At 41.1% G+C, this 26,199-nt stretch overlaps 2 protein-coding genes across 2 annotated transcripts; one reads left to right on the top strand and one right to left on the bottom strand.

Moving 5' to 3' along the window:
• Positions 1–1,055: 1,055 nt before the first annotated feature.
• Positions 1,056–3,695, top strand: LOC139645945 (tyrosine-protein kinase STYK1). The gene is made up of 8 exons (XM_071521825.1): positions 1,056–1,062; positions 1,655–1,852; positions 2,111–2,298; positions 2,406–2,489; positions 2,693–2,910; positions 3,102–3,142; positions 3,292–3,388; positions 3,524–3,695. Exons 1-8 carry the CDS (start codon positions 1,056–1,058, stop codon positions 3,693–3,695), a joined length of 1,005 nt encoding a protein of 334 aa, XP_071377926.1.
• A 147-nt stretch (positions 3,696–3,842) lies between these two features.
• tmem269 (transmembrane protein 269) lies at positions 3,843–13,646 on the bottom strand. The gene is made up of 7 exons (XM_071521837.1): positions 13,474–13,646; positions 12,501–12,557; positions 9,230–9,377; positions 8,545–8,642; positions 7,273–7,416; positions 6,909–7,109; positions 3,843–5,788 (listed from the first exon to the last, which is right to left on the bottom strand). The coding sequence occupies exons 2-7, from the start codon at positions 12,523–12,525 to the stop codon at positions 5,679–5,681; spliced, it is 726 nt and encodes a 241-aa protein (XP_071377938.1). The 5' UTR covers positions 12,526–12,557; positions 13,474–13,646; the 3' UTR covers positions 3,843–5,678.
• Between the last annotated feature and the right edge of the window lie 12,553 nt (positions 13,647–26,199).

Here is a 26,199-nt window from a genome sequence, read left to right as displayed (position 1 = left end):
CACATCACTCATATGCGTTCCCAATGCACTGGGCTGCAACTTCTGAGTGATACTTGCCCCTCAGTAATATAGGTTTACGTTTCTATGTGATGCGTTTGGGGAATTGTAACCTATCCTACACAGGGCTGAAATCCTCTTCCATTGAGAGCATTGAAGGATTTGCTGGAGGACAATTCCTTGCATAATTGCGCCCTCTTGTGGTTGTAACACCGAGAGGCTGCAACCACTGTTCTTAGCAACAGGCATACCACTACACTATTACTTATTTCCTACTAGCACAAAAATGCCAGCTGCCCATCCACGCCACTAAACCATCAGATCTGTCAAAGCCACATTCAACACATAAGAAAAGTGTTAAGTGTTAAATATAATAAAGTGTATATACTGGTAAACCTGGGACCAATGAAAATAGCATCTTTTACTCTTCAGAATACTGACATTTATAGTAGAATTTTCCATGGGTGAATCCAGAACTTACATCTGGTCTGCTAACCCTTTATTATATACACAGATTTGTGGCTGAATCTTGCTTCTGTGTAAGAACAGCAGTGGGTGTGCACAAGACACCTGTTACATTTCTGGTCCATTGTTAATGATTAACATTCAGTCAACTTTCCCAGTCACCTCCATGGTCATCGCCCTTACAGGCAGAAGGACAAACTCAAGCCTGTTCTCCGAAAGCTGTTGATAACAGCCTTGTTGTTGTCATTTTTCATTTCCCCTGCTTCTGTTTTTGGACTGTCTAATTTAGGTTTTCATATGATAAGATTGGAAACGTATGATCAGTGGAACATCAGGTGTCAGGTAGGATGGTCTTAAAGTCATTTGTGGCAACTGGGCATTATTGTATGCTTTATTTTTCATTTAAGTGAACTTATTCCATACTTTTAAGTTCAAGTTTTAATCTCCACAGGGATAATGTTCTCTGATGTTGACTTTGGAATCATTTCTACCACTGATTTGATCTGCCATTTCTTTCATATGTGAGAAATGCCAGCTACCGGCCGCCCCTTATGGATGTGCAGACAAAATGTGGCAACAATACCTCAGGCCCCATGTGCTGTGAGTTTTACATTTGGCATTTATTGCATTGCGAAAAGGCAAGTTGAAAATGCAACTTTGCATTCCTTCTCTACAAATGATGTGATTTGATATAATTATATTCCTTTTGTCCTCTTTTTGTAATATTATGATATTATCCTATTTCCTTTTCTTGTTGTTGTTTTTATTAGAATCAAGATGAGTAAAATATGTAAGCCTTCAAACTGTTTTTGAACTATATTCTTCTTTCTCCTGTTGTTTAGATGAGGAGGCATCAGGTCCACTTGCTATGATTATCATCCCTTCTCTGTTGGCTCTCAGCACAGTTTTAGTGGTGGCTCTGATTTTCTACAGTCTCCACAGAAATAGACAAACAGGGCAAAGAAACTCGGCCCATTATACAAATGGTATGAACTGCAATAACCGAGGAGTCATGTATATCCTCTGTATAAAATCACTGGAAAACCATGAATATTAGAAGTGCCTGAGTTCATGGCTCTCTTGAGATATTTGTGGGTTTTCTGTTCTAATTTTCTTTGTTTGTTCCCACCTCTGGTAATGTCACTTATCTCTGGATTATAATAAACCTTTACAGACTGTGGTTGTTTAACAGGCCAGCAGTCTGTGTCCCTGAGCGCAGCATTAATAAGCCCTGCGAGGGTCCAGGAGGCTTTGCGTCCATGGGAAATCCCTGGAGAGTGTGTTCTGGAGGGACTTGAGTTCTGGCAGACAGGCCGCTACGGCCCCATCTGTAACGGCCTGCTGAAGAGAGATGGAGCCTTCACTGCTGTGGTGGTGAAGTCACTCCGAGGTATGGATTTTCGCAGAGTTTTTCCTCATCAAGACATGTGGTCAGGGTGGTCAGGTTTAAAGTCTTTGTGAGTAATTATAGTATTGTAAGTGAATTGATCATTTCTAATTTCAGGGGGGGAATTAAGCTAGGTAGTTAATGAAATATTAATGGTCATTTAATGGTAATCACGATGATATGGACTGTAAGGCGGCACACTTTTTTATTGCTTGGAGACTCTTGTGACCTTCTGTCCCTGCTGTAATGCCTCCCATACAGATGGCCCCAACCGTCCTGAAGCGAAGGAGTTTGTGGAGTGGGTCCTGTTCCATGCCACAGTGTGTAAACATGAGAAGCTGGTGCGGATGCTGTTCTGTCAGACCAAGCGTCTGCCCATGTACCTGGTCCTGGAGGCCTACAGCCCGGGGAACCTGCTGCACTTCCTCTGGACACTCAGAAACACAATGGTACAGCCAAGGTTCAGAGAATGTGTATCAATATTCAGTCATATACTGTACGCGATCCTCCAATCCTTAAATTCAGTGCAATGAGGAGGAATTACTCTTCTTTCCAGAGGGATTCAGATGTTGGGGATCCAGTGCAGCACTTCTCTGAGAGGTCAGTGTTTCTGGTGGCAAAGCAGGTGGCAGCTGGCCTGGTGAGTCTCTCTGATGGACCAGTTTCTGTATTCTCAACAAACAACTGGACTAAAATGCGCTCAATTTAAATTCCTGATCATAATGCAGATGCTATTCTTTGAATGCTGTTTATTTTGAGTTTTGAATAAGATTTCTTTGGACTGATGACTAGATATTTCTGCTAACTGTGATTTGTGTCGGCCTACATTGGTTCCTACCTCAGGATTACCTGATGTCAGAGCACAGGCTGGTGCACGGCGATGTCGCTGCCAGGAACATCTTGATCGGCCCTGGCCTCTCTGCCAGGGTGTCTGGGTTGGGTGTGGCATTTGCAGGACGTCAAATGGATCCGGGGATCAGGCAGAGGGCAGCGGAGGTGCCTCTGAAGTGGCAGGCTCCAGAGAGGATTATGAAGCAGCCCACTATAGACAGGAGCGACGTGTGAGGGCAGAGTTATGGCTAACAAACATACAGTAGCATGCACACACAGTAACTAAAATGTATTCCTTTGGCATCAGTCATCTATTGTTGGTATCGCAAGGCTATTATGCTCATATCTTTCAGATAATCATTCTCTATACATTTTGACATTGGGTCACAACATTTTTTTAACCATTTATTTTTCTTCCTAGATGGTCATTTGGAATCTTACTATATGAACTGATCACCTTAGGTAATGTACCATGCTCTAATATCTGTAATCATCAGTATTACACCATGTTACATCATTATCAACACCACCACCATTATCAAGCCACATTTATTTCAATCTCTTATTCAAGAATGTTATCTCAGGATTTTTTATTTTTTTTTGCATCTCAGGCTCTCCTCCATATCCAGAGCTGGAGCCTCAGGCTGTGCTTCCACAACTACAGAGGTCATACCGAATGAAGAGACCAGAGGACTGTGGAGGGCCTCTGTAAGTGACCTTATACCAATGAGAGCTGCACTTTTTTTCAAAAACTCCCTTCAACACTCTTCTCAAGTTATGCTTTTGTCACCACCTTTTAAGATTAACCCCAACGTCTTCCCCATTTCTCCCACATGCTTTTAGGCATGACCTGATGAAGTACTGTTGGATGTGGAGTTTCAAAGACCGGCCTGCATTCTCGTCCGTCATAAAGCTGTTAGATTCCTACCTGTACCTAGCTGCTACTAAAGCGCTTTGCATTTCCGAGGCCATAGACATCTACGAGTACAACAAGAAGGCAGGGCTGCTCTCATAGACGCATGTGCAACTAATAGGGAAACATGTCAAGGGGTAGAGCCACAGATAAAGTGTATTGTGACAATGTAACTTTATCATACAACACTCAAACTTAAATGCTGTTTTTTTAAGAACAATGAAAGCAAGCAATTTCATATTACCTCTTTTTATTGTCAAAAATGTACAGAACTAAAAACAGATTTTCATTCAGACCGTTTTTCTTTTGTCATCGGGTAAAGTATTTTTTTTTATATATCTTTTATGCTCTTTCTTGGCATGCATAGGCTACATTACTGTAACCTTACAGTTTGTACAGTGTGAAAACCAGAGCACCCACACAGGAAAGCTGAAAGCACCACTGAATGTACTAGATTAAATTGTGTTAGTGTTGTCTGTGTATGCATTTGCATATGCAGATTTTCTTCATAAGATTATCATAAACCATGTAAAATAAAAAATAAAAACACCAATTTGAACCAGCTTTAAACCAATCCCTGAACCACCAGACATGACCTTATTTTACTTTATTTTAGTTTCTGTTTTTTTTTGGTCAGTGATTTCTGAAATTGTACTCTGCCTGGTCAGGTTCCCTGTGTGAAATGTGCCAGGCAAACTCATCTAAATATGGGGTGTCAGTAGTTATAGGGGGTGAGAACAGACATTTACCTGTTTCTCTGTACTATTGCCCTTATCAAGCTTCAGAACAAGTCATTAGAAAACAAAATAATCTCCCTGTTTTGTCACTCACAATATACAATCTTGGCAGAGAGGCACAAACAGCCATTTTAAAACACGATGAGAGATGCCAAAAGGTCCTTGCTAAAAAGGACTGGTCTACAAAAAAGTGATGTCTGTCAGACTGAATACTGGCCATGCTAGGAAGTGAAACTGCAAAGCCTCTTATAACAGAGGCAAATATGTACAAATACCCAATAAAATCAAATATAATGGAAATATGGAAATGTAAAACATAATTTCTTGGACAGAATCATAACTTGGTAAGAGCTGAAAATCTGGAAATCTGAAAAAAAAAATTCTAGTTTACATAGGCCATGGTCAATTCACTTTCTATTCAAACCATTCAAAATGTACATTCATACAGCAATTCAAATAATAACAATGACAAAGCCATCATTCCCGGTAATTTCTTCGATTGATATAAAAATAAGTGGAATTTGAAGAAAATCCACATCCTGAATTGAATAAATTGAAAGTGAATTGACCTCAGCCCTGATACAAACACTGAGGTCAGTTAGCACAAGACTGAGTCATACTGCTGTATGGACGTCCATTATTGTAAAGATAAACCAAGATTCAAGGACAGCTCTATAGAACTGAACGTCTAAAAGACTGAAGTTGCTGAAAAAACATTTTGTAGACCCTACCAAGATAGCACTTATTAAAATATTCATTAAGCTATGTTTAGCAATGCGAAACAAACGTTATGATGTCCTATGATATTACAAATCAAACATTTTAAAACCAAATTACAGACCAAAATATATCAGAAAAAAAATTTACAGAATTATTTGCTATTAAATAATTGTTGTGCCCTCCTGTCGTGTTTTGAGAATTAAATTGTAATTCATGACATTGTAACAGACACAAAGATTGGAGATTAGGTTAATACTGTGCTGGAAGATACAGAAGATAAAACTTCTGAAAATTTTGGCCAAAACGTTTGGAGCAAGCCACCCAACCCCCCGGCTTGAAGGAAAATGCTATAAAGCATCAGACTATACATCGAATCAGCATGAAATGTTAATCCTTACAAACATGTCCTTCTCATGCCTCACTCTTACTCTATTCAATCCAGTTTTGTCTTAGAGCTGTCACATCAAAATGAAGGTTAAATACAGCGAGTGGTCTCCTGTGGTGGGTGAGCGTGTTCAGCTTGGATCCTCCATGGGAGTAGAGGGCAGCAGCAGTCTGGAAGCCTCCGTTCACCCGGACGGGCCAGTAGTAAGCCTATTGGGAGTTTGGGACGCGGATGCGACCCCCTCTACACTTTGCGGCTCCAAAGGGATGTGGGGAACAAAATGTAGGACCCAGACCACAGCAGGTAGTACACACATGCAGGAGGGAAGGAAGAACAGAAAACCATGACGACTCCTGAAAAGTAAAACACAAGTGAGAAGCTTTAAAATCTCAGTCAGGTGTAGAGGCAGTCCTCTCCTGCTCCTGTCATGTGATGTAGTCCATCTTCACTCAAAGCACCTTTAAAACTGTACTGACATGCCATTTAGGCATTTTCCCAGCTCCCAGTATTGATAATAAAATATTTTTGTCTTTCCAAAATGCTTTGTACCCAGTTCAACACTCAATATTTATAAATACAGATGATTGTACTCTAAAATGTTATCATTTTGTAAGACACATGGACGTGCTCTGGAATGCTGGACCGGGATGTGTGGAGACGTGTCATCTCAAGAGCCCGAGTTGCCCCAGGGGACTGATGATGATGTAAGACAAGAGGCACTTGAGTTGCCTAATGTCCCACCATAATCACCATGATATATCAAACATAGCCTGTTATGCTAATGAGGTCATTAAATGGGAAAGTCAAATTTTACATGATGACCCAAGATGCCAAGATGTGACATTCTCACTCTTTGCTTAACTTTTCGGCGCTACGCATAATAACTTTTAGTCAATAAACGTATTAAACCATCAATTATAAAACTGATGCGATATTCTCCTCTTCATTCTGCCGTTGAGGCACAAAATAGCTCTGTACCACCTGGTTTCTAAAATAGTCACCAAACAGCTAGTTTTGTTTCAGGGTCCATTTTATTATTTCTGACTGAAAAGTACTTGAATTTCCGACTGTAAACCTCAGAAATACCAGGGGACGAGGAGCGCCTGAAGGCAGCAAGACCAGAGTGGGGAAAATCTAGGAGATAATGAGCTAAATATTGGACTTTTTGACCCACAGAGCAATCGTTTGGCTGCAGAACACTTGGATTATGCTGTTTGGAATAATTTTATGGTCACTTTTGCCTTTTTTGGAACTCTAAAAAATGGTCTCCATCCATTCCAGTTGTTTTGAAGAAGGCTGCTACCAAGCTGCACAAGCTAACTTGTGTGTTATATTGACATTCAAACTTCACCAGCGTTTTTGGGCAAACTATTCCTTTAATCATCACTGTAGATCCTGGACACATCTCCCCTTCATGTCTCAGTCCAAGAGAGGAGAAGTGACTTTCTACTGGATTTCCAAAATGAGTTTTACCTCCTGCATAGACCGCTTTCTTCCAGGCCTGGGACTCCAGCACTCTGTCATGGGGGTAGAAGTTCTGGCTGATCATGAAGAGGATCATGGCCACTGCAGTGACCCGCAGGACGGCCATGTTGCCCCCTGACAGCAGACAGGCACTGGCCAGGATGGCCGAGGAGTAGATGCAGGGCAAACCGCGGTACATGAACGGGATCCCTGCGGAACCAACATGGACAGAACCGCAGCGATTCCTTTCAAAGATCAAGTAGGAGTTTGAAGACTGACATAAAACAGGGCATGCAAGCGTTTAATGATATAAACACCATCACTTATCCACAACATATAATTTACATTTCATTCTGGAACTATACTCTCTTACCACTTGAGAAAAAGCAGAGGCGGACGAACACAGACATGACATAACACATGCACAGGATGTTGTCCAGCAGGTCAGGTGTCCTCAGGAGCAAAGATGTGGCAATCCCAAAGGTGGTGAAGTCAGCAAAATCGTCTAGTTTGGCACCTGAGCACAAAAAAGGACAAGAAAATTTGTGGCCTTGTGAAGTTCGTAGGGTGGAATCAATACTACTAAGGTAAGGTTAGGAGTTCACTGCCCAGACACACAACCCTTACTAACAATCTGCTTTATATTTATATTAGATAATAGTGACAGCCAAATGTCCTATTATTACGCTATTTCTAATCTGACAGTGCCTTAGTCATGAGAGTTTAAATTCTATCACAGTCTGTCTAGATAGGTTTATCAACGCTCCAATATGACGACTGCCAATTTTTCTGACAAGTGACACTGCATGTGTGTGTGTGTGTGTGTCATGTGTGTACGTGCAGAAGTCTCCAAGTGGAAATTTCAGTGTCAGCCCAACAGGCCATCATTCTATAAACAACATTCTCAAATGCCTTGGTCTCTTTATCCCCCAGGAGCATGGAGCATGTTTTCAGCGGATGAGGATGAGGTGATTCTGGCCACAGCTCAAATGAACGAGATGGAATTCCACAGCCCAGGGTCAACAATTTTAGCAATTTCAGATATGCAGAGAACCCAAAGCAACGGGATAAAATAGACAATTGGACCATGATCCCGTGGAATTAGGCTGCTTAATCAGAAAGTGATTGTTCAATTGACAAAAAAAAGATGGGGGGCACAACAACACCCACCTGCAAAGTCATGCAGAAAAACCCTGTCGGGACACAAAGCCCCCTGAAATGTGCAGCCAACGATGCATTGTGATGCACCTGGGAGCTATTTTGGGCTGCTGAGAAAATGTTGACAACTTGCACACAGGGGCAGCCATGCTCAAAAAGTATTTTGTTTTTGTGCCTTTTGAGTTACTGTATAGGATGCTGTCATGTTTTGAAAATGTGCCAATGGCGGTATATTTTAGACGCTGCATATTTGCTTAGGGTGCCTCCAAATTTTAGAGAATGTTTAGGATTTTTCTCGAGTTAAGAGACTTTGTTAGACTATCCAGTGTATCCAATGGCAGGTTTTGCTTTAAAGTTGTACCCTCTGTTTATGGGTTTGTGCGGCCAAATTAGAAAGTCCGGACAAAGGACTGTGCAGCAGGCCCTGCCAACATCCCAGTTGAAGTTTATCTTTGGTAAGAGCTACTGAGCAAAACACTCCGCTCACCCAGCGCAGAGCAGGCATCGAGTCGCCTGGCAACTGCTCCATCTGCCAAATCCAGCAGGTAGCCAATCAGAACCAGCCAGCATGCTGCATACTGGTGCCTGGACAAAACAGAATAGACTGTTAGGTTTAGCTATTTGACGACAACAATCCATCTCAAAATATTTTAATATTTGCAGCATCTGAACCTAAGGAAAAAGGTTGAAACTAGCGGTGTGTTAGATTTCAACATTGCTACATTTTAAACTTAAATAATTATCTTTTTACTGTAGATATAGCTCTTTTATAGCTCAATGTTTAGAGCACGGCACGAACACCCCCAAGGTTTAATTCTCAGTGGGGCCGCGCATGCTAAAAATGTAAACATTCATTGCACTGTAAGGTGTTTTGGATGTTTTTTTTTTGTAGGATATTTTTTTATAAGGATGGGTGGTAAAACATTTTTCTGACCTTGAACAGCTCTAGTTGCACTTGACTGTGCCTCTCTTCCCTCAGCCTACTAGCTCAGCTGCAGCAGCATTTCACTGTCACCTTTTTGAGAAAATGTAGCAGCATCCTTAAATTCCCTTTGGAATCCATTTCAATCTATTACAAAACTGTGGATCCACACAGGGACTTTGGCCAGGCTGTAGCTGAGCCTGACCCATGTTCCAGGCAGTAAAATCCAATACTAGGTGTGGTCACTCACCCGTTAAGACTGCTGAGAATGGAGGCCATGCCCATGACCATGTTGGCCACTGACAGAGCATTAGCAGCATTTTTACGTGCAAACTCCTTGATCTGGAGTCCTGTGGCCTGTTCACTCAGAAAGAGCTTGTTGGTACGCTGGAAGAAACCTGAGACCACAGAACAGCAACAGTTAGTGGTTGTCCGTGTTATGTTGATAGCCTCTGCTGTGGCTCAAGAAAAACTAAATCCCTGATGATCATACTCAAGACGGTGAGTCATTGATCTTTGGAAACCAATAAGCTTCAGATGACTGTTTGAATCAAACCTCAGTTTGTATGAAACCCCAGTTTGCTATTGGGGTGACAGGAAGAAAGTGTAAAAAAGTAAAAGTAATCTTAATGCTTTATGAATACCAGTCATGGAAAATGATATTTTGCATAGAATCGAGTGGGAATCCATATTGCAGGACATTGTAGCATATCTTGCGTGTTTAATTTTTTACTGTATTTAAAACAAAATTTTACTACAAAATGGATTCCTCCATCTTATGTAAAAGAAGCATCACTTACCAAGATGTATGTTTATTGGACGGAGACCAACCTTATGATACATTAATCAATTTTCAGAATGAATAAAATGCATTTGTTACATTCATTCAATCAGGGGTGTGCAGGCTAGAGCATGCAACATTGGTGAGTGCCTCATTAACTATTAATAACTTAATCAGCTATATCTACACAGTAGACACTTGATACATATTGCATCTGTCACAAAAATACTGGCACAATTACATACAGTAAACTTTAATATCCAGATAGCATTTGGATAGGAAGAATATCAAAAGGATACAGTGTTTGAACAGGATGCATGTGAAGTGTTAGCACTCAAATGTGGTCTGCTCAGGAGTCAACTGCAAACAAGTACTGGTGTGGGGGACAAGCTACGGACATTTAGGAGACCACATGCACCACTTGACTACGGGCTACGGTGACTGTGAGTTAGACCTACTGTACTGACACATAACAGACATGACATCCATCAGCCTGTTGCTCTGATCACACATAGTGACCCGAAACAAGGACATGGCAGCAGCACTCACATAGCTAACTGTTCAAGTCTATTAATAACACTGCAGTCTAGCCTTTAATGGAGATTGCGACATAAAGCTTCTGGTTTGCTTGTGTAGACTATGTAGCCTATGTGAAAGCCAGCAAACTGCATGGGGTTACATCCTCAATAACAATAGTATTTTTTATGAGGACATATCTCTAGTTAAAATGCAATCAGCAGATATTGTAATGGTAACGTTTATAAGTTTAGTTGTATTGATGACCAAAATGAACCATAGAAAAGGCTACATAGGTCATGTCAGCAAGATGGAATGACTGCTGACTCTGCCTCGCTGCAGCCAGAGCTGCTTCTGCCCCCACAAAGCTGTGATGGTTTTTAATGAAGACAAACAAAGCAATCTTTGTTTCTCTCTGCTTCCTCCCTTGTGAGTTTATATTTCCCACAGAAGTTTTCCTAAAGTCATAGCACTGTCCAAGAGAATATGCGCAGATAAAGACCTACAAAAATTGAAATACTTTTAAATGTTGCAGTGGCAACCCTTGAAAGACTCAGCCAATCTACCTTCTATTTGTGAAAAGGGTTAAAGTCATGTTCCTACTATTATGTTTTTCACCCTGAACTTCCTGTGATTCCAAAGCCAGGCGAGTTCAAGAGACTCTTCATCTGAAAGAAAACAGCGTATGAGACACAGCAGAAACCCAACAACAACTCACACTTTTACTTGACAGCATGCTTTTTATTTCTCATTTGGACCTTTCACACAGCTGGCATTTGAATTACTGTCTAAAAACTTCTCATGGGAAAACAGCACATCAATCAATGCAGATGACATTCTGCATTTGATCTCAAATTGATACCAAGTTTGTTATAGGTTTCCAGAATAATCAGTGTTATCAACTACAGTATTATCACAGTGGATAGCATTAGAGGGGCACTCTATGCTATGCGGCTCTGTATGCCTCATAAACCTGTGAGGTAACAGATCTTACGGTCAACAAAGCGTTACTCTAACCGGTTAATGCACTGTCACAGTCACTAATAAATAAAGGATTGAAGCCAGAGCCAGACACATTCTCAGGTCTCTATTTCTGGATTGCTGCCTATGAGTGCAAGGAATGATGGAAAGCCCCTTGCTATGTAACTACGCTGCTATGTTACCTGGTAACAGACTACAAGAAAAACAGGAAAAATTTCACAGCTGAGATAATTTGAACTACATATACAGTACTGGACAAAACAACTTTTTTTTTTTTTACTTTTGTTTGAGTTAATTCTATATTTATGATAATGAGACACTGAAAATAAATGGTAAAGAAATGAGTAATTAATAAGAAATTAAATACAGATCATAAAGCTGGACATCAACCAAAATAGGACATTTATTCCTAAATGTTGATATACTGTTGGCTATGTTTTATCTTCACTTTGCTTTTATCACATTTTGTTTTGATTTGTTTGTGTGAAGGACTTTGTAACATTTGTTTCAAAAGTGCCATATAAATAAAGTATTATAATTGGGATTATTATGATCATTATGATTATTATTATTTTATTTATAGACTTAGACTTATTTATAGACTTATTCCTATTGGCCGTAGTTTATGAAAATGGCAGACACACAGTATATACCAATATGTGATAAAATAAGATAAGATAACATAAGATAGCACTTTATTGATTCCCTTAGGGAAATTCAGGAGTATGTGTGATTATTATGTACAAAAAAATGTGGCTATTCTCAAACTACTTTAATAGGAGAGAAATTCAATTGCATGGCTACAGTATATTGCTACAGTGTCTATGTCCGTGTACTGACCTAATGAACTATTTCCCTCTTATCAGATTTTATCAGACATAATGATCTTAAGGAGTAACCTTAAGCAATGTTAATGAAACCAGCCCTAAATAACCAATTTTAGTCTCACCTGTACAGCACTTACTATAATTACTAGTACTATATGCACTACGATAATCACTAGTACTATATGCACTACCTGGCTGTACATGCACACTGTATTGTGCACTTAATTAAAAACAAAACTAACCATGTATCCTCTTTTGCTCAGTCCAGACATGTATTAAACTCCCTCAAAACACGAGTGGCTGTTTTCCTGCCCAGTTTGACACAAGCAGACCTAGTCTGTAATCTCGGACGCCCATGTCCATGCAGGTACACAGTAATCCAGATTATGAGATGAGATTCAGAAACAAGCACCTACCAGAGGAGGGAGTCAGTAGGATCATGATTGTCTCTGGGTCAGCTCACAGCACAGCAGCTGAAATACAAACATTTAAAAAAAAAAAAAAAGTGCTTACATACATACATACAGTATAGATGCATGCATGCATGCATACATACATATATTACTTGTACATAGGCCTACTTACAAATTCTAACATACTGGATAACTTTTGCCTGCATCATAATATCAACAAAAACAAAATCATGCTAGTCCCATAATAAGATAAGACTGCAGGCCATAATAGGCCTACATAGAAAACATTTTCAGCCAGATGATCAGTTTTATATTAAAATATGCCTAGCAAGGTTGCTTCATTATATTTCAAGATATATTATACTGATGTCCTAGCTGTAAATCTCCATACTGGAATTACCGTCTCCATTGGCTCAATTAAAAGGTTGACTAGATGGGCCTATTATCGTCTTAATAACTATTCTATTAGAGCTGGATTGGGCGGAGGAAATCAATTTTGGAAGTTATAGGCCTTAAGTAGAACATAACCCTGCCTGCCTTGATTATTTAACTTTATTATTAAGAGCAGGATGGTAACATCTCCAATACACAATGATATATCGCAGACCATAAAATTAATTCATGTCACATAACAGTCATGGTTGTTCATTAACCCCTCTTAAACTGTATGATTCAGCTTTTGTTTTACACCTTACAGCTACACAGCAGCAGCCTTAATGCGCAGCGCACTATCGGCCTCTCTGCCGTACTGTACCCCTTTCTGGATGCAAAACATCACGATAGGCAAGAGAACAACCACCATGGGGTCCAAATTACCTCGTGAATATTGCACCAGTGTAATACCCCAACAGGTTAGCACTTGCTAGGCTCGAGTAAAGGGGCGCAACTGCGTCACAGCGAATGTAGGGCAATGTATCACACTGAAAAGTCTGCACATTCACTGTGTGTGAAGAGGCAGTGCCATGCATGATCTTACCTGAATCCAAAGATCAGAGTGATAAATGCAAATCAAGTGATGGAACGCCTAATCACGCAGGCACGCAAGTACGCAGACGTTTAAAATGCAGACTGACTTCTCTTCTGTGTTGGTCTGTTCACTGACTCGTGTGGTTAAAGTGACTGCGCTGCCGGTAGCATCCTATTGATATTCTGCTGTTCACCTGTCAAGATCATCTCAGTCACTTTTTCAGCGCGTCCACTTTAAAGCCCAGGGAGAAATCCGCTGGAATATTCCACCGGAAATGACGCTCCCGTGCCTTCTATTTTTTTTCCACGATAACACTAGATGGCGACCACAATAACGGGAATAACCCGGAATTGTAAAGAGTACAACATTGGAATAATCATGAGTCCAGTCCAATTTTCCAAATAGGCTTAAGATCCGCCCAATTTGCATGGCTACATATCTTATCAATATTTCAGGAATATTATAAGAGAAAAAATGCCATAAAGGACGATAAGGCCACTGTGAATTCAATATTGAGTACCACAGAAACATTGAGGCTAGTGATATTTTTTTTTTCTTAGGGCTGGAGACAATGTTTGTTGGTTTCTGCACAGTATGTTAGGCCTAATGGTTTTGTTGTCAAATCTGTCAAATATATTAGCAACCTTTACGCAAATTATTGTAGCCTACAATACAGACCACAGAAAACATAAGAAGTTCTATTTTGAGTGAAATATCCAAAACAAGTTATTTAACACTACATAGACCAAGAACTCATGGCACTGGGTGTGTAGATTTAAAAATGTATTTTTTTCTCTCCAAAACTAACCTAATCCTCCTTCGACTTTATTTTACCTTAATAAAGTCTGACTAAAAAAATATATACTTTTGACAATATTCACCAAACAAAACACAATTGCCAGCAGTAACTATTTCTTGTGTGTTTTCAGTTTAGATTTAATGTCAGCAAAAATTATAAACAATTTCCAGTGCACCTCTGCACCAATAATACTTTAGTTGGGAGATAAATTAAGTGTTTTTTTTATAAGTTTACTCATGCAGTTGCTGCTCTTTGGCTTTGTAGGGCAGAATGGGTGAGCTGGTATGACAAGCCGTTGTAACCTGACCGGATTCTCATTACAGACATCTGTAATTCATTAACGACTAGTCAAAATGCTTAAAATAATTTAACATATCTCTAATTACGTTTTGACTAGTAAGATTTAAGTTATTTTTGCCATTAAGTTGTATGGAATCTCCAATTAAAGTTATCTACAATTCAGTTTTGACTATCTGAAATGTGAATTCCAGATATCTCCATGAAATTATGCCTAGTCATATCTCAAATTCAAGATATCTTCACTTAAGTTCTGACTAGTCATAATTTCAGTTCAAGATATCTTTAATTCTGCATAATTAAAGATATCATGTTTTTGATATCTGAAACTACAATATGTCTAGTCAAAATACAATTGTAGATATCTTGAACTGGAGTTATGACTAGTCAAAACTAAAGTGGAGATATCTCAAATTGGAGTTCTTACTAGTCAAAAGTCCTTTTAAGATATCTATAAACAAGATATGGATATCTTGAAAGGAATTTTGACTAGACAGATCTTATTTTGGAGATATCTTGAATTACCATTCTGACAAGTCAAAACATATTTATAGATATCTTGAATTACCATTCTGACTGGTCAAAATGTAGAATTATCATTCTGACTAGTCAAAATGCAATTGCAGATATCAAGATGTCATTTTCACATCAGAGTAAGCCATGCGAGGCATGTACCTTGAAGCATGGAAGCCGCTGTTCCAGTTCCATTACAACCCAACGAAAGGGGAAACTATCATTTTAACTATTTGTGAGGAGAATTGCTCTTTTATAATGTCAATTACCTCAGCAGGTCTGCCAAATAATGTATCCCCCCTATAACTTTGATTCTGGTGACCCTACCGGTGTAATGCAGAATTCAGCATTACACCGGCATTCATTGGGAAGCCTCGCATCCGTCACGTCATGCACAACTGATTTGACTAGTCACAATTCTAACTGAGATATCTGAAAACATCATTTTGACTATAGTCAAAACAGAAACACAGATATCTCTGGTTATCATTCAGTATGTGTGACGCGTCATTTGAAGATATTTGTGACGTCATTATAGATATCTAAACATATTTTGACTAGTCAAAATGTAATTAGAGATATCTTTAATTACCATTCTTACTAGTCAGATTGTAATTGCAGATATCTTGAATTACCATTCTGACTGGCCATAATATAATTATGACTAGTCAAATTGTATTTGTAGATATCTGGAATGTAATTATGGATGGTCAAGGTCAACCATTTAACGTTACAACGGCTTGCCATAGGAGGTGGGACAAGTCCTTCCAGAGTCGCAAGGAAGTCACAAGTCATAGGGTCAAGTAAGTGTCAAGTGACCAATGCTACAGTATCACATGCTTACATCCAAGCTGAGTATTAAACTTGACTTGTTCCATTACAAGCCAACGAAAGGGGAACTACCATTTTCTATTACAAGCCAACGAAAGGGGGAACTATCATTTTAACTATTTGTGAGGAGACTTGCTCTTTTATAATGTCAATTACCTTGGCAGGTCTGCCAAATAATGTATCCCCCCTATAACTTTGATTCTGGTGACCCTACCAGTGTAATGCAGAATTCAGCATTCATTGGGAAGCCTCGCATCAGTCATGTCATGCACGACTGATTTGACTAGTCACAATTGTTGTTACGAGGAGGTGTGGTGAGGACCCAAATGCAGACAGGCACAGAGTTTTTCCAAAGCAAGAGGTTTTAATAAAGGAACTAAGGCAAAGTACAAAATCAGGAAATCCAAAAAGGGAAAAAACCAAAATAAGGCTGACCGGCAAAAGGCAAACCAAAAACGCAACAGGCTGGCAAACAAGACGACAAGAAACCCAACCTGGCAACAAGGCACGAAGAAGTCCAAACTGGTGACGAGGCAGGTTACACAGGAACACAAGGACAGGAACAGAGCAGGTACTGAACAGGTAACAGAACAGACAAACTAACAAAGACAACTAAGAAACACAGACTATTTAAACACACACTAACGAAGAACAGCTGGCGGGAGAGAAATTAGTCCAGGGGCATATTGGTGGAGGGGGAGCCACACCCACTAACAGACAGACTACAGAGAGACAGACCAGGAGGTGGAGACACAAGGGCAGGCAGAAAACACAGAAACAAGGAAAATACAAGGGCAGGCCATGGCAGAACCATGACAATTCTAACTGAGATATCTGAAAATATAATTTTGACTATAGTCAAAACAGAATTACAGATATCTCCGGTTATCACTCAGTATGTGTGACGCGTCATTTGAAGATATTTGTGACGTCATTATATATATATATATATACACATAAATATAGAGTGGCGGAGCAGCTCTGGAGGACGGGCAGGAGGACGACCAGAGTGGCGGAGCGGCTCTGAAAACCGGTGATGTGGAAAAGACTGCTCAGGAGGCCAGCAATGTAGGCTGGGCCACTCAGGAGGTCGGCGACGAAAGCGGGACTGCTCAGGTCGACGACGCAGCTGGAGGTCAGGGAATGCAGCTGACGCCAGAGGATTAGGCGGCGGGGGGTCAGGGCAGGCTGCGAGATCAGCTTCTGGTGTCAGGAGTACAGGACCGGAGTCCGGCGGCAGGAGTGCGGGACCGGAGGCCGGAGACTGGAAAGCAGGACCGGAGGCCGGAGACTGGAGCGCTGAACCGGAGGCCGGAGACTGGAGCGCAGGACCGGAGGCTGGAGCACAGGACCGGAGTCCGGCGGCTGGAGTGCAGGACCGGAGTCCGGCGGCTGGAGTGCAGGACCGGCACTGGTGTCACAGGAGTCACTGGGAACACTGGAGTTGACCGGATACTGGAATGCCGCACCGGAGTCCTGCAACGGCTGTCGGAGATGGCCGACGGGGAATGGCAGGGCGTCGGCAAACGCGGCCGACAACTGGGGATCTGGCTGCAGAGCAGACTGTGTCAGCTGGAAGCCCAGCAGGTGAGCCGGTGAAGCCAGGAAACCAGGGGATTGCTGAAACGCAGCCACAGGAGACTGCAGCAGAACAGGAACAGAAATTTGCTGCAACTCAGGCTCAGCAGATTGCTGCAACACAGGTACAGGAGACAGCTGCAGCCCAGGAACAGAAGGCTTTACTAGCACAGGAACAGAAGGCTTTTGCAGCTCAGGAACAGGTGACTGCCGCAGCTCGGCGACAGGGAGCTTCCGCGGCACAGGAACGGGAGATTGCTGCGGCCCGGCAGGAACAGACTGGACCTCAGTAGTGGTGCTGGGCAGCGGAGGCTCTGTGGCACTGGGCAGCAGACAGCCAGTGGCGTCGGGAGCCCTGGGGACCTCGCCTCCTTCTGGAGACTCCGCGGTTCCCCTGTGAAAATGACTAGGTGAGTCCCTTCATAGGGTGACTGCTGGACATCATGGTGGCTCCTCAGCTGCTCCACAGTAGACTCCCGGGGTTCAGAAAATGCCAGATCAGAACAGGCAGGTTGTAGGCTCAAAAACCCGAGCCTAACCGATTGGGGTACAGGCTGAAGGCTAGCAAACTGGGAGCTAGCAGACTGGGAGACAGGCTGGTGGCTAGCAGGCTGGAGGCTAGCTGACTGGGAGACAGGCTGGTGGCTAGCTGACTGGGAGACAGGCTGGTGGCTAGCTGACTGGGACTTGGACTGGTAGCTCGGCTGCTGCTGCGGCTTGGGCTGGTAGCTCGGCTGCTGCTGCGGCCTAGGCTTGGGCTGGGAGCTAGGCTGCTGCTGCGGCCTAGGCTTGGGCTGGGAGCTAGGCTGCTTGACGGGCAAAATAGGTGAACAGGGAAATTATCTCTAACCCAGTTGCAGAGGGAGGGGGTGTGTCTGCTGTTATAGCCATACTGGTCAGTTCGTACTGTTACGGGGAGGTGTGGTGAGGACCCAAATGCAGACAGGCACAGAGTTTTTCCAAAGCAAGCGGTTTTAATAAAGGAACTAAGGCAAAGTACAAAATCAGGAAATCCAAAAAGGGAAAAAACCAAAACAGGCCGACAGGCAAAAGGCAAAACAAAAACAAAAAACGCAACAGGCTGGCAAACAAAAGAAGACAAGAAACCCAACCTGGCTGGCAACAAGGCACGAAGAAGTCCAAACTGGTGACGAGGCAGGTAACACAGGAACACAAGGACAGGAAACACCGGGAAACCAAACAGGAACAGAGCAGGTACTGAACAGGTAACAGAACAGACGAACTGACAAAGACAACTAAGAAACACAGACTATTTAAACACACAGACTAACGAAGAACAAGGAACAGCTGACGGGAGGGAAAATAGTCCAGGGGCTGATTGGTGGAGGGGGAAAACATCATTTTGACTATAGTCAAAACAGAAACACAGATATCTCTGGTTATCATTCAGTATGTGTGACGCGTCATTTGAAGATATTTGTGACGTCATTATAGATATCTAAATATATTTTGACTAGCCAAAATGTAATTAGAGATATCTTTAATTACCATTCTGACTGGCCATAATATAATTATGACTAGTCAAATTGTATTTGTAGATATCTGGAATGTAACTATGGATGGTCAAGGTCAACCATTTAACGTTACAACGGCTTGCCATAGGAGGTGGGACAAGTCCTTCCAGAGTCGCAAGGAAGTCACAAGTCATAGGGTCAAGTAAGTGTCAAGTGACCAATGCTACAGTATCACATGCTTACATCCAAGCTGAGTATTAAACTTGACTTGTTCCATTACAAGCCAACGAAAGGGGAACTACCATTTTCTATTACAAGCCAACGAAAGGGGGAACTATCATTTTAACTATTTGTGAGGAGAATTGCTCTTTTATAATGTCAATTACCTTGGCAGGTCTGCCAAATAATGTATCCCCCCTATAACTTTGATTCTGGTGACCCTACCCGTGTAATGCAGAATTCAGCATTCATTGGGAAGCCTCGCATCAGTCATGTCATGCACAACTGATTTGACTAGTCACAATTCTTGTTACGAGGAGGTGTGGTGAGGACCCAAATGCAGACAGGCACAGAGTTTTTCCAAAGCAAGAGGTTTTAATAAAGGAACTAAGGCAAAGTACAAAATCAGGAAATCCAAAAAGGGAAAAAACCAAAACAGGCCGACAGGCAAAAGGCAAACCAAAAACGCAACAGGCTGGCAAACAAGAAGACAAGAAACCCAACCTGGCAACAAGGCACGAAGAAGTCCAAACTGGTGAAGAGGTAGGTAACACAGGAACACGAACAGAGCAGGTACTGAACAGGTAACAGAACAGACAAACTGACAAAGACAACTAAGAAACACAGACTATTTAAACACACAGACTAACGAAGAACGAGGAACAGCTGGCGGGAGAGAAATTAGTCCAGGGGCTGATTGGTGGAGGGGGAGCCACACCCACTAACAGACAGACTACAGAGAGACAGACCAGGAGGCGGAGACACAAGGGCAGGCAGAAAACACAGAGAAACAAGGAAAATACAAGGGCAGGCCATGGCAGAACCATGACAATTCTGAGATATCTGAAAATATAATTTTGACTATAGTCAAAACAGAATTACAGATATCTCCGGTTATCATTCAGTATGTGTGACGCGTCATTTGAAGATATTTGTGACGTCATTATAGATATCTTAAAATATATTTTGACTAGTCAAAATGTAATTAGAGATATCTTTAATTACCATTCTTACTAGTCAGATTGTAATTGCAGATATCTTGAATTATCATTCTGACTGGCCATATTATAATTATGACTAGTCAAATTGTATTTGTAGATATCTGGAATGTAATTATGGATGGTCAAGGCCAACCATTTAATGTTACAATGGCTTGCCATAGGAGGTGGGACAAGTCCTTCCAGAGTCGCAAGGAAGTCACAAGTCATAGGGTCTGGTCAAGTAAGTGTCAAGTGACCAATGCTACAGTATCACGTGCTTACATCCAAGCTGAGTATTAAACTTGACTTGATCTTTATTGTGACGTGACTTGGCTTCATTGCGACTTGAAACTTATTGAGACCTGGACTCTAGCCTTTGTGAATTGCTTGTGACACAAGCAAGTTTGACTTAGTCCCAACTCTGGGGATCGGGCAGTGGAATGGGAACACTTTACATTACATTTCACTAGTTCATGCTTAATTAATTAATGGTTAAGCATTAACTAACCACATTTTAACATGTTGGTTAGTTATTAAGCTTCAGTCATGGTCAACTAATATGCTGATTAACTAATAAATTGTGATTAGTTGGTGATGGTAAGGTTTCAATAATTAATGCTTAGTTAATATGCAGATTATAAAGAAACCTTGGTTGATGAGAAGACAACCTTAGTTTATTGTTTATTGTTTATTGTTTATTGATAAGGATCCCCATTAGCTGTACATGCAGGCAGAGCCGGGTGGCCCTATACGCTCACTACGCAAGTTGCGTAGGGCCCCGCAAATTACGCAAGGGCCCCGCCTCCCCCTCGTGTCAAAGCGTGTGTCAATGTTTACAACTTCGATGAGAGGATGAAGCGGAGCTATCCTTCTGGTCACGAAAAGAGGGGGAAAAAACACCATGAGAGTGAACTGCGGGAACAGCAATCAGGTAAACTTGTGTTCTCTCCTCTCCAAGTTTGATGTCGGCAAATAACAGTAACGTTAAGTTGATGTGCTAGCTTGCAGTGCATCTCTCTAGTCTGTCTGTCTTGCTAACCAACTGGGCAGTGCATCTCTTGGTCTGTCTGTGTCTTGCTTGCTTGCCAGCCACTTCCAGGGCTAGTGTGGTGCTTATGTGTAGTAGAGATACTGATTAATGTCTGAAAAAAATGGTCTGGTGTTTTGTTGATGACAATATTTTGAATAAACAAAAGCAACCATAAATCTTTTTTTTTTTCAACAGTCAACCATGAGAGTTGAGAATGCATCTTTACCACACTTGTCCTAACTGAACAGTTCAGTAGAAGCCTGGCAGCCTTATTTTGAACACAGTTTGATGAAAAAGCTGTGAATCCAGTCTGATACAGGAAAGTAGAATACATTTTGAGACCTTTTTCCACTTCTTCATTGAAACAAGCACAGATCCTGTACAGACCCACAGTGTGTGTGTTCAATTCTATGCACTGAAGCACTGCAACACAGTTAAATTACATAATTCCACTAACGTTACTTAAATACCACAAGGTAATAATGTTACCTACTGTTAAAGTTTGTAGGGCAGCAGAAGACGTGTTGCTGTAAACAAATCCTGTTACGAACACAGGCGAGTTTGGTGCAAATTGTGGAGGAGGTGCCCCTTTTTAATTTTTGCCCCTGCCCCTTAGAGAGTCTGTGCACACCACTGTGTTAGAGCTTTGATTATTGAGCTTTGATTAGCTTTGACTGTTATAGATGAACTTGCAGTCTCTTTTCTTGGTAACCTGCCCAGATCTGCCCTAGATGTCTGTCGATTCTGAAGAAGTTGTGTCATGGGATGATGGAAAACCTTTTCACAGAGCACTTGAACACCACACAAGTTGAATATACTGCTTTTCTGTACTGAAAAACTAAAAGCAAAAAGGAAAAATGCACATCTCTCTTTCCTTTTCTGTGGTGTCAACTCAAATGCAAAAAGCAAAAAGGCAGTGAAATCGCTTTTTTTATTTATTGCACTTAAATTAATAAAACAATTGATATGAAGGTACACGCAATATTTATTCCGTTTGATAAACGCCAACGGGCAACGGTGTTTATTGACTGCTGCTCAGAAAAGATAACCGCATCGCGCATGAACATGCGTTCATATGCACGTGCACAAAATGAAACTCGCGCTTTCCAGCAGCAGCCTCTGTGGGGACCAGTCCAGTCCAGTCCAGTTAAGTCCAGTCCAGACAGTATATGGGCGTGATGGCACTCCTCATAGGCGCACATAATTTTAAAACACGACAATGATTATCTAGTCTCTCAGTCAAGGTTTAGTTACAACTCTGGACTAATGCAAGATAGAAAGCAATGGATTGACATTGACTATTGATTAAATATTGAATTTAAAATGTTGATTAGCTGGGCATACTGGGCAATATGGATGCACATTTCTCTGTAAATAATAACCAAGTATTCAGCCAAGCCATAGTATAAATAGTATTTTATATTTGAAAATGTATGGAAATCTGGGGGAGCCAGTTTGAATGGGCCTGATGCGGCTGATAAAATTAATAATAGTAGGCTATTGTTATCTATAATTATTGTGCTTGCGGTAGGCAAAGCACAATACTTATTTACAGGTGCTATGCTTAATTGTTGGATTGTAGTGGGAGCACTGGGGTGTCAGGTGTGACTGTGTGGCAATGGCAAATGGTTTACATGGCTCACGGGTCAGGTAGGAGGGCCCCTTAGCAGAATTTTGCTTAGGGCCCCAGGTAGGTCAGGACCGGCTCTGCTCTCAGCAGATGGAGAAGTGAGGTGTGTCAGTGTGTTATTCCCAGGAGCAACATTGTCTCTTACTGTTCTCTCTTCTTTGTACTTTTTGTCCTGTCTGTAACCATTTTCTGTCTCTCCCTTGAACACTGTTTATTGCTCTGGCCCCTTCCTCTCCCCTCATACTTATGTTTACCTTTCTCTCCCTCCCTCCATTAGTCTGTTTCATATTTTTATATTTTACCAGTGATATTGTGTTGCTCAATTTTTTTGTTGTTTGTTTGTTTTACAGGCACTCGTCATCGGTGATTGAGGATGCCAGCCAAACGCTGCAGTCAAGTCCTCTCTCACTGTTTGCTCTCTCTTTCTCCCTCTCTTCTCTTTCTCCCTTTCACTTTCACTGCCATGCAGTTCACATTTACATGTGCATAAGACTTGTTTCCAAGCTAGACTGTGATGCAGTTCCGTTACACTGTTCTTGATATCTTAATTCAGTGTCTGAGGTTATGCTCATGAGTTCAGTAAAGACTGTCATTAAGGATTTTATTGGAGACAGTTTCTTCCAAATATGGTAATGCAGTACCTTGTCAGTTTTATAATACAAATGTTTCAAATATTATTAGTCTTACAAAGTCAGCTGTACAAATGGTTGAGGACTTGTAATAAACTACAGTAATATTTTATTGAATGTGAATTCTCTTGTGTTTTCTACTTTTTTTTTTTTTTTTTTAATTTGTGGGGATTTATAGGAATTAAATGCAAAAGCAGCAGATTGTATTACCCTTTGTAAATAAACAGTAACATACTGGCATATACTGTAAAATTACCGTACAGCTACCGTAAAACTACTGTCATATACTGTAATCCAATATACAGTAATATACTGTTAAAAGAAATTACAGTAGATGCACTGTAAAATAACAGTAAGATGCTGGCGTCTCTGCTGCCAGTATTTTACTGTTATTTTACAGTGAAATTCTTTACAGTGTAGGGTCACAAGGAAACCATAGGGGCCCTAACAGCTTGGTTGATGTACTGACTCATCGCACACCATGTTGGTCTGTGTGTCCTCCAGGCTAGCACCCTAGACTGACTCTTGCTTAAAATGTGTTTGCATGTGTGTATTTTTGAGTGTTTGCATGCATGCATGTGTGTGTGTGTGTGTGTTATGTGTTATCTGTTTACTTATGTGCGTTCGTAGTAAGTGTAGATTGATGAGGTGGTTCCCTTTAAAAGTATCATCATAATTTTCATTTAGCAGATCTCTAAGCCTTTGTCATTCTATTGAATCAATTTTCATTTAGCGACAAATTATGAATTAATGAAGGATTTTTTACTTTCAAAAATTCAAAAACAGACAGTGGTTTAGATTAGAGAAGTTGGCTATAGCCTAGAAATAAACAGGCAAGTATTTGCCAGCTAGCTCTGTGTTTTTTCTCTAGCTAGCTTATAATCAATCTAGTATTTTATTGGTGGTAGCTATTGATAGTTAGCTTTGAAGTTTAAATTAGGCATCTAGCTTGAGTTGAAGCTAATGTTACAGTGGCAAATAAGTGCCAGCTAGCTAGTAGCTATAGGCCTATAATTTCTCTTTAGCTAGCTATCAATAATATACCTGATTATACCTTTTGTGAACCAATCTCATGATAGTATTGTTTTTGGCTAGTGTGATACTGTCTATTGAGAGGGACATCAGCATTGACCACACAGAAGTCATTAACAATTGCAAAACATGTGTTGACTGATGACTGTATTGACTGTAAGCCAGTTGACTAAGTCAATAGGAGGATATTGCTCTGAATCCAGGCTGATACAGGAAAGTAGAATACATTTTTTGAGATCTTCTGTTTTCCCCAAATACAAACTTGATTAAAATGTATATGGATTTGCACATTTACTTTTCCATATTCACATAATTAATATTTATTGAGGCCAACCATTTTTATATGACTATGATTTGATGGATTCACCTCTGACCCACAAGTATCCATTAGGAAGTAGACTTCTTATCCACAGACACTAATGAAGGCTGGATTGCAAAAAAAACCCCAAAAAACCAAAACAGTTTGTAAATGTTGTTATACTGTAAATACATATTTCTAAAATATCCTCACTCTCAAGTGCAACCCCATTCTTGTGAAAAGACGTTTTGTAAAAGTATCACACACCGACTGCATCAGGAGTGGCCTAACTACAGTCTGAGCAGTGGAATCAGGGGTGCTGCTAGAAATTCTGCTCCCCCTGACAAGATGTGTCCCTGGACCCTGCACCCCAAGTAAATTTGTAGGTCACCCCTCCTCTCTCAAGGATCCCCTTCAGCTCGAGGTCCATGAAAGTACCACCTCTCCTAAGTAAGAATGATTCAAGTCCACACCTCTGGGTAGATGACATGACATTCCTTCATTGCCTTAAGAAAACATGCACTTATTGATATTGCTAAAAGCTATCTTAAAAACGCAGCACCCTGCAAGGCTACAAGTATGTAAGACAATATATCTCCCCTCCCATTCCTTAAAGGATAGGTTGCTGTGAATATGACTGAATTATAGGCTTATTTCTTCCTTATTGAAAATTCATAGATTGAGGAATTCTACAGAACAACACGCTATACAGCAACAAATATTTAACTTCACAGGTAATAACATAATTTTAACATCTTTAGTAGCAGCTATTTGGTTATGACTGTACATCCTCCACTGACACCAAATCCCACAAAACAGTATTGTGGCGTGCTGCAATGTCATTCCTGTCTTCATGACCGCTAATTGTTCACTGAACAGAAAGACAGTGGGCAGGTGAAGCGGATCTTGTAGTCTTGACAGCGTTTTCCACCCGGCTGCTCAGCATTCACACAGGCAAAGCCATGAGTGGCATCATACCTGCAAAATACATAATGAGCAATTGGTTTAACACTAGAAAGGCCAAGAACCCACACCATTGACATTGAGTTTTCAAATTAAATTAAATTTCCCCGACATTGCACACACAATGTCCTCATCCTTCCATGACTTTTACTAAATATTCTGCATTTAAAGTCCTGTATTTTTTAGACTTCTAAAAAATTGACTTGATGCTGCAGACATGATATTACCTAAAGTATGTTTATCTACCAGCAGTTTGGGGGTTTCTTGTCTTGTCCCATGACTTACACTTGGAAGACATCACCGGTCTTTAGTGCTGGGGTACCGGACACAGTCATGGCTTCAATGGCCACAGGCTGGGGGCAGACCTGACTGGGATAGACCATCTGCAGCTGGAGGAGGGTCTCGTAGTCCCCCCGCCCAGTTGGGTTGTCCAAGTCGAACCAGCGTGTCCTGCAGCCTGC

This window comes from Centroberyx affinis, unplaced genomic scaffold, assembly GCF_046629955.1.
Source record: "Centroberyx affinis isolate AG114_WGS23_722 - 3 ecotype Tasmania unplaced genomic scaffold, CSIRO-AGI_Caff_v1 ptg000933l_1, whole genome shotgun sequence".
Lineage (NCBI taxonomy): Eukaryota > Metazoa > Chordata > Actinopteri > Beryciformes > Berycidae > Centroberyx > Centroberyx affinis.
The sequence above is the reverse complement of the archived record's forward strand: the minus strand, read 5'-3'. Positions and strand labels throughout refer to the sequence as shown.

What these genes read in the sequence shown, in the direction of transcription:
- LOC139645945 (XM_071521825.1), top strand. An exon ending in ACTATAGACAGGAGCGACGT is followed by an intron (nt 2,911 to 3,101) that starts GTGAGGGCAGAG and finishes TTTTCTTCCTAG; the next exon opens with ATGGTCATTTGGAATCTTAC. An exon ending in ATATGAACTGATCACCTTAG is followed by an intron (nt 3,143 to 3,291) that starts GTAATGTACCAT and finishes TTTGCATCTCAG; the next exon opens with GCTCTCCTCCATATCCAGAG.
- tmem269 (XM_071521837.1), bottom strand. Translation starts at nt 12,525, where the DNA reads ATGATCCTACTGACTCCCTCCTCTG. An exon ending in CCTACTGACTCCCTCCTCTG is followed by an intron (nt 9,378 to 12,500) that starts GTAGGTGCTTGT and finishes CTGTGGTCTCAG; the next exon opens with GTTTCTTCCAGCGTACCAAC. An exon ending in CGATGCCTGCTCTGCGCTGG is followed by an intron (nt 7,417 to 8,544) that starts GTGAGCGGAGTG and finishes TTTTGTGCTCAG; the next exon opens with GTGCCAAACTAGACGATTTT.